Source organism: Lissotriton vulgaris, chromosome 4_1 (assembly GCF_964263255.1).
Source record: "Lissotriton vulgaris chromosome 4_1, aLisVul1.2, whole genome shotgun sequence".
Taxonomy (NCBI): Eukaryota; Metazoa; Chordata; class Amphibia; order Caudata; family Salamandridae; genus Lissotriton; species Lissotriton vulgaris.
Window position 1 is genome coordinate 480,131,802 of NC_141691.1, and position 13,238 is coordinate 480,145,039.

The 13,238-nt window shown below is 47.4% G+C and overlaps 1 protein-coding gene across 2 annotated transcripts in view; it reads left to right on the forward strand.

The window, feature by feature from the left end:
- Positions 1-13,238, forward strand: part of CENPI (centromere protein I) — a 508,210-nt gene that overhangs the window by 365,564 nt on the left and 129,408 nt on the right. For both annotated transcript variants that reach the window (XM_086964635.1, XM_086964636.1), the window contains exon 15: positions 8,906-9,000. In XM_086964635.1, the coding sequence (XP_086820761.1) occupies positions 8,906-9,000 (95 nt within the window). The remainder of the gene's footprint in view (positions 1-8,905; positions 9,001-13,238) is intronic.

The window sequence follows — 13,238 nt, forward strand, 5'->3', positions numbered from 1 at the left end:
CTTTCTCTTTTGTGTGCTGGTTCAGGCATTTTAGGGCTCTAAAATGCCTGGTCTTTTTGATAAGTGTCCAGCATGTGGGAGGAAGAAGGCCAAGAGTGATCCCCATGATGTCTGCATCGTCTGCCTCCCTGAATATCATGTCCCTGAGGACTGTGTCATCTGCCAGCAGTTTACTGCTCGGACTCTGAGGGACAGGATGAAGATTAGGCTTTCTGGCCTTGAGGAGAGGCGTCTGCAGGCTGCAGGTGGGTCTGGGCAGGCTGGGAAGTTTCCCTCTGCCTCTGCTGAGGCCTCTGGGGGGCTCCTCAGAGGCAGGAAGTCCAGCAAACGGTCCCGGTCTCCATCGACGTCGATTGCATCGACGACGACGTCGAGAGGGATGACGGCGGTGTGCTCCCCTCCTCCCCGGGGCTCCGGGTCGAGACGGCGTGACGGCTCGACGTCGAAGGGCCTGGAGAGGTCGCCGTCGAAGTCGACGTCAAGGTCTTCCTTTCGACGTTTGAGACGAAGTGACAAGCATCGGCGCTCGCCGTCGAGGCGACACCGCCGATCGCCGTCGAAGCACCGGTCAACGTTGAGGGGCTCCTCGACGTCGAGAGCATCAAGACGGAGGAATCGACGCTAGTCATCGAGGACGGAACTTTCGACGTCGCGGAGGTGGCGTACGACGTCACGGAGGAAGAGGTCGACGTCGTGGGGACGGCGTTCGACGTCGAAGAAGAGGAGGTCACCGTCGCGGAGGCGCCGTTCGACGCCGGAGTTGCGGAGGCGCCGTTCGACGCCGGAAAAGCAACGCTCAGCGTCTAGAAGGAAGAGGTCGGCGTCTAGGAGTCGTTCTGCCTCTCCAAAATGGCGCAAAAGGGATTCTGGTCCCAAAAGTCACACTGCTTCTAGTGGAGGACGCAAGAGGAAGCGATCACCTGCTGATGGGGCTGGATCGCAGCCCCCTTCACCTAAGGGGTCGCCGGGCTCGGCGTACTCAGAGGTGTACACGCCATCTCGGCCTAGGTCGCCACCTCCGCCTGTACCTAAAGAGGATCCTCCCCCCAACCCTCCGCTTCCATCAGGAGACCCTCCGCCTCCAGTTCCTCCGCATGGGCCCGCCCCTCGGTCGGTGGTTCCTCCGCCGAGGTCCACTTCGTTGCCCTCTCTACCTGTACCTCCTAAGGGCACCCCGAAACCTAAACCCCGAGAGGAACCAAGGAAGACCCCACCACGGAAACCGGTGGAGCGGCCACGGGCTGGCAGGTCTTGCTCTCGCTCTGGGAGAAGGGAGAGATCGAGACACAGATCCTCCACGCGGTCGAGACGCCACCATAGGAGGCGCGACTCTCGCTCTCGCACAAGGTCCTCTGGTACCAGGGACTATTCTCCGACCTTGTCGGGGTCACCAGACACGAGGGTGTCCCGGATTGATGACCTGGTGGCGTTCCATGATGTCCTTTTAAGGGGCGCTGCGAAGTTGGGCATATCCTTGACGGTACCTACCCCTAAGACTTCAGTCATTTTTGAGACATTGCATCAGAAACACCTGTCTCGTCCACTCCTGCCTCTGGAACCGGCTATGGCCCTTTTTCTCACCCCTGCGGTGACGAAGGCGGCTCCATCGAGGTTGCTGAAAAAGTACCGGGCTCCCGATTCGGATCTGGCCTTTCTGAGGGCGGAACCCCCTCCGGACTCTGTAATTGTGGCGGCGGCCCGCAAACAACATGCCACCACCCCGTCATCCACGGTTCCCCCGGATAAGGAGTCCAGATGGATGGATTCTGCAGGGAGGAAAGTGTGTGGAACATCCGCTACCTCCATGAAGGCTGCGAGTGCCACGGCGCTGTTGGGCCGCTACGACCGCGCCCTCTGGGACTCCCTCGAGCAGTTTGCGGAGCACTTACCTCGCGAGAAGCGCGAGGACTTCCAGGAAGTGCTGAATGAAGGGATGCTGGTGGCGAACCAGATTATCAGCGCTGCAGCGGACACTTACCTGTTGGCTGCTCATGGGTTTAGCCATGGAGTCAACCAACGACGTCACGCCTGGCTCCGTCTTACGTCCCTGAAACCGGACGCACAGCAGAGGGTAGCCAACCTGCCATTCTCTGGCGAGACCCTCTTCGGGAAGCATGCAGACAATGAGATGGCCCGCATGAAGGCGGAGGCCGAGACGCTCACGGCTGTGGGCCTGGAGAAGCCTAAAGATACGAAGAAGACGTACCGCCCTTTCCAACCGCGGTTCGGTGGGCAAGGCAGAGGACGTGGCCAGGCTTCGGGACAGTCGCAACATCAACAACAGATCCGTAAGCCTTTCCAGAAGCGCCAGAAGGGCAGAGGAGGCCAGCAGTCGGCTCCTGCGCCCAAGGGCCAGGCTGGGTCTAGGCCCTAGGAACCTACTTCCCCCGGATCTGTTACCCACTCCGGTAGGGGGAAGCATTACATTTTTTATGGCAGAGTGGAGAAAAATTACTCAGGACAAGTGGGTGCTGAATATTGTTTGCAATGGATAGTCTTCGGTTCACAAGCCCGCCTCCAGCGATCCTTCCGGTCAGCTCGCAGTTTCAGCTGCGCGAGCTTCAGGCGGAAGCGGATATCCTGTTAAGGAAAAGGGCGATAGAAGACGTACCTCTGTCCCAGAGAGGAAGAGGTCTGTACTCCCGGTTCTTCCTGGTTCGCAAGAAGGAAAAGAACGAGATCAGGCCCATTCTGGACTTGCGACAGGCAAACAAATGGATTTGCAGGGAAAAGTTTTGCATGCTGTCATTGCATCAGATTTATCCTCAGTTGCAACAGGGAGACTGGCTGTGTGCTATAGACCTACAGGATGCTTACTTCCATGTGCCCATTGCACACAAACGCAGGAAGTTCCTGCGGTTCCAAGTCGGCGCCAATCATCATCAATACACAGTACTCCCATTCGGACTGAAGTCTGCGCCGAGAACATTCTCGAAGTGCATGGCGGTGGTAGCAGCACACCTGAGGAAGAACAAGGTGTTTGTCTACCCGTACCTGGACGATTGGTTGATCAAGGCATCCTCCTTCTCGGAAGCGCGAGCGCACTTCCAGAAGACGTGCGTTCTCTTGAACAAGCTGGGGTTGCACATCAACATGGCCAAGTCTGTCCCGACTCTGGTCCAATGCATACAGTACTTGGAAGCCTCCATCAATACGCTGTCAGCAAGCGTGTCTCCTTCGGAAGAGCGACGGTTTTACTCTCCTTCGGAAGGCTCAGGCTCTTATGACACCTCCATCTACAACAGTGAGGACGGTGTCTTCTCTACTGGGTTCGATGGCCTCTTGTATCTTCCTGACGCCACACGCCCGACTGCACATGAGACCGCTGCAGGAGTGCTTGGAAGACCAGTGGGATCAGAGGGAAGGATCCTGGGACGACCGGATACGACTGTCTCTGCATGCTCTTCAGTCTCTGAAGTTGTGGTGTTCGGCGGAGAATCTCCTGAGAGGGGTTCCCTTCCACAAGGACATTCCCTCGCAGACTGTCGTGACGGATGCTTTTCTCCTGGGATGGGGAGCGCATTCCGGGAACCTGCAGATTCAAGGAACGTGGTCGCCGGCGGAGGCCACGTATCACATCAATTTCCTGGAACTCAGAGCTGTTCACTTGGCACTGAAGGCCTTTCTTACGTCCTTCCAGACCAACTCCCTGCTTGTACAGACGGACAATACTACAACGATGTACTACCTCAACAAGCAGGGGGGCTCGAGATCACACACTCTGTCACAGGAGGCGCAGGCGATCTGGCACTGGCTCCTAGCCAGAGGATTGACGATAACGGCTACCCATCTGCCAGGTGTGCAGAATGTTCAGGCAGACTCACTGAGCAGGATGGTTCAGGAAAACCACGAATGGGTCATAAACGACGAAGTACTAGGAGAAGTCTTCGCAAGGTGGGGAACTCCAGACGTAGATTTGTTCGCCACCGCCGAAAACAGCAAGTGCAGAGACTTCGCCTCCAGGTACTACCAGCAGGGGGCGCTGGGGAATGCGTTATGGATCAACTGGACAAACCGCTTTCTGTACGCCTTTCCTCCCATTCCCCTGATTCCGGCGGTGCTCATCAAGCTGGCCCGGTCCAGGGCTCGGATGATACTCATTGCCTCGGAGTGGCCCATGCAGTGGTGGTTCACGGACCTGCTTCACCGGTCTCTCCTTCCTCACATTCGGCTGCCGTGCAGGCCGGACCTTCTCACGAAGTTCGGGGGACGGATATTACACCCCAACCTCTCGTCTTTGAGTTTGGCGGCATGGCTCCTGAGATAGTGCAGTATGGCCATCGGAATCTGCCCGAGGATTGCATGGACATACTGAAGGAGTCTAAGAGGCCTTCCACTCGGACTTCATATGCTTACAAGTGGAAGAGGTTTTGTATCTGGTGCCAGTCTAAGAACCATGACCCTACGACCTGCAAGGAAGATGTCATCCTTCCTTACGTTTTACATTTGGCGCAGTCTGGCCTTAATGTTCATTCCATTAAGGTTCATCTTACTGCATTGACTGCCTACAGGAAATGCCCTTCACAGACTTCCTTTTTCCAGATCCCTGTGATCAAAGATTTTCTGGAAGGATTGAAGAAAGTATTCCCTCCTGTCAGGCTTCCCTCGCCTTCATGGGAATTGAATGTGGTGCTGTCCAGATTGATGAAGGAGCCTTTTGAACCCATTCATAAGGCTTCGTTGCAGCACCTGTCCTGGAAGGCGGCGTTCCTCGTGGCCATTACATCGGCCCGCAGGGTGAGTGAAATTCAGGCTTTGTGTTGTACTGAACCTTATACTGTCTTTCATGCTGCTAAGGTTGTTATGCGTACTCACCCTAAATTTCTTCCCAAGGTTATTTCTGATTTTCATGTCAACCAGACCATAACTTTGCCTACTTTTTTTCAGAACCCTTCGTCTCCAGCGGAAAGGTCTCTCCATTCCCTGGATGTTAGGAGGGTGTTGAAATTTTATCTGGATAAAACCAAAGATATTCGTAGGTCTGACCAATTGTTTAATAATTATGGATCAGTCAGGACGGGTCTTGCTACCTCTAAGCAGTCCATCTCTAGGTGGATTGTGTCCTGCATACAATTATGTTACCAAAAGGCTAATAAGACCTTAGGAGGTAAGCCTAAGGCTCATTCCACCGGGGCAAAGCTGCCACGACGGCCTTGCTCCGTAACGGGCCGATCGCTGAAATCTGCAAGGCAGCCACTTGGAAGTAGGTCCATACCTTTGCTAAGCATTACTGTCTGGACACTGATGCCACAGCAGATGCTCAGGTTGGGCAGGCTTTGCTGCGGAACTTGTTCGCACAGTAGTGGCGTTATTTTCTTACTCCACCGCTGCTTTGGTGTGGGAATGGCTTGCCATTCTATTCACTAGATTATGACTATACACAGAGATCCCCTACTACAGAAGGAGTAGTTTCTGTCCTGTAACTCCAGTTCTGTAGTAGGGGTATCTCTGTTATAGTCATAAGCGCCCGCCCTCCTCCCCGGTGGAGATATATATTCATGTAAGGAATGCTACAGGTCTGGCGTGCTAAGTCTGTCAAAAAGAACTGAAAGTAGAGGGACCTGCTATGCATTCTGGGATACTGGGAGAAAGTTCTAGAAGGCTCTCTTAAAGGCACAGTATCCTATTTAAGCCACATAATGGCAGCCTATGGGGCTTGTCTGTCCATGCCTTCCTCTCTATCATTCCAGAGTCTTTTAATGGTGGAGGCAAGTTTCTCTATGGTAGAAACTGGGCTGGCTGTATTATGTGTGGTGTTATTTGGTGGAATTTCTAGTTGAAGTACTGGACAGTGTAGCCTGTGGATATAGGCTGCATTATTTGTCTTTAAATTCTCTCTTAAGTGTCTTTGCAGTTTCTGCATGATTTGACAATTTAAGAGATTATTTTTGATTGCCGGGGTCCACGCACATGGGCGGGACTATTCACTAGATTATGACTATAACAGAGATACCCCTACTACAGAACTGGAGTTACAGGACAGAAACTACTCCATCTCACACATTATGCATCCACATTTTACATTGGTGGTGCATGCACAATGTAACCCTAACTCTGCAAAGTCGTCTATACATTCGCTGTACACACACCAAATGAGTCATCAGCATTCTAAAACTGCTGTAGTCGGGACCTAAAAAAAAGGTGTTAGTGACAGTCTGTCACTTGCAGGTAGAGTTACGTGGAAACCATGGAGGGTTAAGGATATACGGGTCCCAGGACCAAGCAACAACAGTCAGTTCAACTGTAACTAGCCTGAGAGGCCCGGGTGAAGGGTTGTCATGGCTGTCTTTGGCGCTGAAGCGCGAGCACCTGGAGAGCTAGGTTTACTGCTTAGACTGAGCTGGGTAGAAAACGGATTCAAAAGGTTGACTACGGTGCCACTGCCGTGGTCGGTTCAAAGTAATGCGTGGTTCACTCTTGTTGCAGCATCAAGTAAAGGGGGTGGTAACTGAACTCGTTACCAACAAGCTTTGGTAGCAGTAAGGTCTGCAATCTGAAACTTTGACGTCTGGAGGTAAACAGTAGCCAACTGAAACTTGCTGGAGGTCAGGAATTTGCTTCCCACAATGCACTGCACCATCTACTTTTGGGCAGTCCCATGGAGGTCCCAATAGCCAGTGATATTTGGTTGGGGGACGTTACTTTTCCCTGTTGTTGCAGGAGACTAGTGCCACTAGTCCAGGGGAGTCTGGAGTTGCCTTTGGCTCTCAAAGCCTTCTCTCTGTCTGAGGGAGCACTCTTTGACCCAGGATGAGTCAGTTGAGACGTTCTAGAAGTTGTCACTGGTGCAGAGTATCCTGCCTTTGGTGTTGGGGGGGGTCCCCTCAAAGCCAACATTTAGGGATGTTGGGGGTGAGGGTGAAAGTGGCCATTGGTTACTTGTCCCAATGGCTAATCTGCCCCGGAGGTGACCACATATGGAGGTGTTCCACCTTTGTTTCTCAGAATCCTCTATTCTGTCACTTCTAAAAATGGCAGAAACCTTCCTTCGCTCTATATACCAGGCAGCTCACCCTAGGGATGTGGCTTGCCTTCTGAGATTGTTCGCCCTCTGGCTAACTAATTTTCCCACCTGCCCGGGTGCAAATGTGCCCGGGGACAAGTGGAGGGCGGCTACCTCCTTTGGTAGTCCGGTCTGCGTGAACATCAGCGGCGATGCATGCTTTTAGGCTACCTGCCTAGATGTGCCCCTTCAATAGCCATCCTGTCAGGAAGGAAGTGGTCACCTCTTTCCCGGCCAGCCTTTGGTTTCGGATTCCTGGTAGTGTTCACACTGCCTGGCAGGAGGTTGGATTCCTGTCCGGCCGGTGACAGCTGCAGGCTGGTAGCCAGAGAACAGGAAAGGCTGGGCGACCAGATGGGCAACCTCTAATGTAGTCACCTGGGGGCATACCACATCAAACCTAACATTGAATTAATGTCCAGGGTGTGGAGGCACGTTGTTCGATAGCAAACATTACCATATTCGGTGGTAAAATGGAACTGGTAACATAGTGTGCCCAGATGCCAGCCTATGTTATCGTATAGATCTCAGTTGTCCTTAACCCCTTGCATGTGGGGCTCATTCCCCCGCTGTGCTGGGGAGAGGAGGGGCTCGCACAGCTCGTCATGAGCCACAGTGCTCGTGTGCTCATGACTAGCTGAGCTAGTCATGACCACACCCGTTTGTGTAGAACGTTCGCACAGCAGGGGAACAGAACCCCAAATTAGAATTCTGCTTTTGTCAAGGGACTGGTTAGCAAGGTGATGGAGATTTTGCTCTGGTCAGGTGGGTATTTCTGACCAGCACGACGAGCAGCATGCCTCCAAGACTGAATGACTGTGAAGAGTTTGGTTTGATAGGCCACAGCAAAATATTGAGTCAATAATGCAAGCTACTAGGCAGCTCTAAATATCTCTAGTGATAGACTTGTGTCTAAAGGGGACTATAAAATCATGAGATTTGTATCTTGGGTTACCCACCTGTGGACCGTGGTATTTACTTATGTGACTCACAGCTGAATGTAGATGGCGAACATTCATGTCCTTCCTTAAGCGATATACTGTAGGACAATAATGAAAATACACAAATACAGTGCTAAAATAGTTGCAACTAGAATGAAACGTATGAACGTGAGCAGCTACTGGTTAAGACCTCTGCCAGGTCAAAGCTCTACAAAATAACATAATTGCAAATGTCCTACCACGTCTAACAGACTAGAATCCTAACTAGGAGGGGGATCTAGCGAGGCTGGATTCCAAAAAAAACTGCTGCGAACTCGAGGCATTCCTGATTCTGTGTAGCAACACTCACAGGATGCCCAGGGGGAACTTGGAGTACTTGATGATGGCAGCTTATTATAAAACAAAATCGTAGGAAGATTTTGGAACAAACTAAAAAGAGTGAGAGATGTTGCTAAGAATGTCAAATCCATACACCCTGACTATTAATGACTTTTAATTGTACGAACTGAAAATAATGTAGTGTCTGTCAACTTTGAGTCACGTAGACTGCTTGATCAGATGAAAGTAATGTGTGATTAGGATAATGAAAAACTATATGCTTAATACATGTTCAGGCTTTCATGATGGTGTTTTCTGATCAAACCAATTAAACACTGATCCGCGTATACCATTAAATTTAGTGTCTTTTCTCAACATTGTAAATTTAAGACCAACTATTAAGGCCTCTCTGGAGACTCTAGGTCGTTACCTTTATGCTGCATGCTGTGTTGAGGTTTGAGAGACTTTTGTGTAAATCAAGAACCATTTAATTGACCAACCCCAAACAACACTTTGAGCTAAAACATCTGATGAAGCTTGTAACTTTGGGAGTTGCATTGACGCCGTGCGTAGTTATGCCTGCTACGTTCAGACTTCTTTTCTGGTAAAAAAAGAATTAATTAAATGTGTTTTTGTTTCACAGTGTAGTATAATTGAGAGTTTGAAGGAGATGCTACAAAACTGGCTTATATGGCATGCAGTTTATGCTGCAAAGACCAACACACCTGATAGTCCTACGTAAGTAAATTGTTAAATAAACTGTACTCAAATATATGCATTGTTTGTGAATGTTCAGTACACTATTGACTATAACAATAGTTTGGGATACAGATGCGATGTTCTAGAGTCTGCAGTACAACCAAAGTGTGCATGCATTAGCCCATATATGTACCATGGTGTGTCTATGGGTGCAGGTTTCTAGCAAAGGGTTCAATATTGTGTCAGATTGTGCGTAGGCATATGTGGGCATGTAAAGATAAACGTCATGCGCCCCCTGAATAAATTACATGACCAAATAATCACAAAGTCCTTTTCTTTAAAATAGTCGAAATAATTTGGCATCCTTACCTTAGTGTTAAAATTCTTTCAACAAACAAATGGTAACCCAGGTCAAAAGGGCACTCTGCAAGTAAGGGTTTAGTATAAGTTCACAGTTATCTTATCGGTGCTTCTAAGGAAAGGTGTGGTCACCAACACCCTTCACAACCTACCCAGTAGGTTACCAAACAAGTTAGATTCCCTGAGCACTCAAAAATGTACAGTCAAATATTCAAATTAAAGTTCGACTAAATTAATCTGTTGCAGTCACAGGTTGGTAATCCAAATGAAATCATCCACATAAGTCCATCAAATCACGGATAGTATTTTATTTCCTTTTCTGGATTCAAGCTCTCCAAATTCCATATACAAAAGTCATTGGATTATTCAGCATTGTAAAGTAATTTAGGAGGTTAAAAATAAATATGTTTTGAGAGACTTCCTAAAAGACTGAAAATTAGTATTTTGTTTCTAATTGAAAAAATCGGAATACAATGAGCAACAATTAAAATTATTTTACAGGCACAGCGTGGAGGCGCAATTAGGCATAAACAACAAAGCAAGCGGGTCGGGGACTCTGCCACCGTCGCCTTATTTGCAGAAACTGTGATTCCAAATTAGCTCCTTTTTTGGTTATCTTCAGCCAGTGTCCTAATAGACAAAGCTCTAACCACTCCACCCACTTTTGATGTCTTCAAAACAGGTGTCATCTTCACACTGAAGTACAGTTACCTACATTGAGTTTAATTTGCACTATATTTCAGATATTGGCTCTGCATTAGTTTGCTGAACCTGAATTCTGTCATGTTTATTGGTTAGGTTGAAACCTGAGCGTTCACCTAGCTGTTCATACCAGAAGTTAACTTGTCCTAAACCATGGGCATCTGTGCAATTCACTACTTTAAATTCTGTTCAGGATATACATTCCATGCTGCTCACGTTACTGAGTTGAGTTGTAGTGAATGGACATCTTGTATTGACACTGCCTAGTAAGAAATCACATTGCCTGTTAGTTTGGAAAGTTGCATTGGAATCCCATAGTCAAGCAGCATTTTATAGAAACTAGTTATCCCAGAACTGGAACTACAATACCAGAGTTTGTCCATGTTTCCTGTCCTTGAAGGCTGCCGTCCATTTCCCAAATGCTCATGGTTCTTCGCTATCCAGAAGGTCTTTTTCACACATAAACAAATAGTAATTCTGCTCTTGAAATGCATGGTTCTTCATAACATAATATTATATTCCTAATTATTTAATACTAGATTTATCTAAACTGAGATGTTTGTGATGATCGTATCATTTAACACAGCTTATCTCAGCACTGGTATTTATTAAGGAACTGGTGGTGAGGACCGTAAAAAACATCTAAACATTTGTGTAGACATTAGCCCATGTTATATTTTTCCATTAGAGTTCTGTATGTTAAGCCACAGTAGAAATATTTAATTGAAGAGTACAGTGCTTTGTGAAAGTGACAGTTATCAGGTGTCCTTTCAACTATTTTTAGAAAGGCTGCTCCTGATGACCTCATGTAACTTTTATGTTCAAATAGAAACTTTGTTTACAGCTGATGAGATGGTTTGGGACAAATACAAATGTTTGCTATTTATGGAGCTGGAAAACTTGATGTATAAATGAGATCTAAAAATAGTAGAAAAGAGGTGGCATTGATCTTTTCCCGCCATACTAGGCCTCAGAAGAACCACTGCTCTGAATGTTAGCTTTTGGTGTGGATAGTTGATGGGCAATATGATAACATTACGTTTTTTGGTCTCTCTAGCTAGCAGTGCCTGCCCATGTACCCGCCATGGATGTCTCTGAACTGAAATGTATGTGGGAGCATTTTGTCGAAAATAATAAATATGCAGACTGACTATGTAAATGTATCTAAGTAGTTGTACCTCTCCACGCTTCTGTTTTCAAACTTCAGAAGCTCTGCCATGAATTCAAAGTCTATGCTTCTCACATGCAACCGGTAATACTTCAATTCCCTGAGCGGTTGGGTGTCTTTTTTTAGAGTACTTTCTCCAGCCACACTTTTTCCTCTTTTTCTTTTCCCCAGTGTGATTCTCTTTTGAGCGCCCATCTTGTAAATATACTTGCCCACATAGCTAGAAGAAACTGGACCGTAGTCTTTCACAATTCATATAACAATCTATATTTTACACTAAATATTTTGGATGAAATACTGTATGAAGAAGACCTCCATTGGTTTCAGAAATGCTTATTTTCTACGGTTGATGGGCAACATTACAATGTCCCTCATGAATTTATCTGTATTTGGCCTTGATCATTTAAAAAAATATATATGCATACTATAAAGGAAAGTTGGAGGCTTCAAAAGACTTTTCTTATAGCATTGATTTTAAGAGGTGTTAAGAAATGTGTTCAGTCATAATTTCTAAACTGCTAACCAACACGGTTTGTGACAAATATATTTGTATTATTGCTTTATTAGGGCCTAATTAATATTAATTCCAACTTTGCTTCTCCCCAAATGCTTGAAAAGAGTAAGTATTGCAAAGGGTATTTCATTACTTACTTTTACAACGCTATTTTCTTCTAATGTTACTGATTACAAAATCTATTTGAGTAGTGACCTCTCCAAGACTGTATTAAGTGTCCGTGTAGCTCCAAGATAACACCCCGGTGTAGAGGAGCAGGTAAAATTTGTTACTTCTAAGAGTTAGCAATTTTATGGAGATTTGTACAACACACCGCTACTTACAAGAGTGCCCTGGCGCTAAAGACAAGACTGCACCTACATATGAAACGTATACAAATTGTGTTAAAGGCTAAGTTTTCAGTTTATTTTTGAAAACTGTGATGTCCCATGTTAAACACAGTTCCCTAGGGAGCATGTTCCAGTTAAGCGATCCTAAATAAGAGAATGATCTGCCATCTGTTCTGAGCTGGCGAATACATGGGACTTAAGCCAAATGTTCAGAGGAGGAGCGCAAGGTGCGAGCAGGAATGTAATCATTGATCATCTCTCTGATAGCCGGCTTTTGAGCCGTGCAGGGCTTTATGCATTAAAAGCATGGCCTTAAATTGCATCCTCTTTCTCAATGGGAGTCAGTGAAGAGCCTCCAAGTGAGCGGTCATGTGTGATCTAGGGGAAGGTTGGGTAACAGCCGATTATTGAACTACCTGAAATCTGCCTAGAAGGTATTCTGGGAGGCCAAGATGAAGGTCTTCACCATAGTCCAGTCTAGAGGTTACTACCTCTTGGATGACCGTTTCTCTGGCTGATTCTGACAAAAGGGGGAGAAATATTTTCAGCATCCAAAGCGTTCAAAAGCAAGAGCTAGTTCGAGCCTGAATCTGTGATTGAAAGGAGAGGGCACTGTCAAATTTGATGCCTGGTTTTCTTGCAGAACTCTGTTTGGGGCCTGGAAGCGGGGCCTCCTTCAGCCAACAAGATCTCCAAAGTTTAGGGGAGATCTGTCTTTTATCATTTAACAATAGCAAAATACTCCCTTCTTCCAAATACTAGAGGGATCCTTTTCTCACTGTAGGCATAAATGGGTAGATTCATGGGCTCTGCAGGCTCTTGCTTTAAAGTCTGTGATTTGCAGGGTCTTTTTTAAGAGAATTCAGAATGGGTTTGTGCAGTGCCATGAGAGCCGAAGGGACATTACGTCTGGAATTAAGCAAAACATCTGTTATCCTCACTAGCCAATTTGTCCAGTATTCCCTTCCTTGCATGGGCCAAGCCTGACTAAGCGCTGGGAAGCCTCTGGGTAGCCATGCGCTCTACAAATCAGCATAACATAACGTTCATGCCAAGGCTATTAATTTAGGATTCTTCACCATGATGTTCTTCAAATGGCTGCATTAACAAAAATAAGGCAAGGCTAAGAAGGATGGGGTGCTGGGACTGCAAGTGCTTTCCTCTTGGAAAGTTCACAGCACCATGTCTTACAGCAATCTTTTCC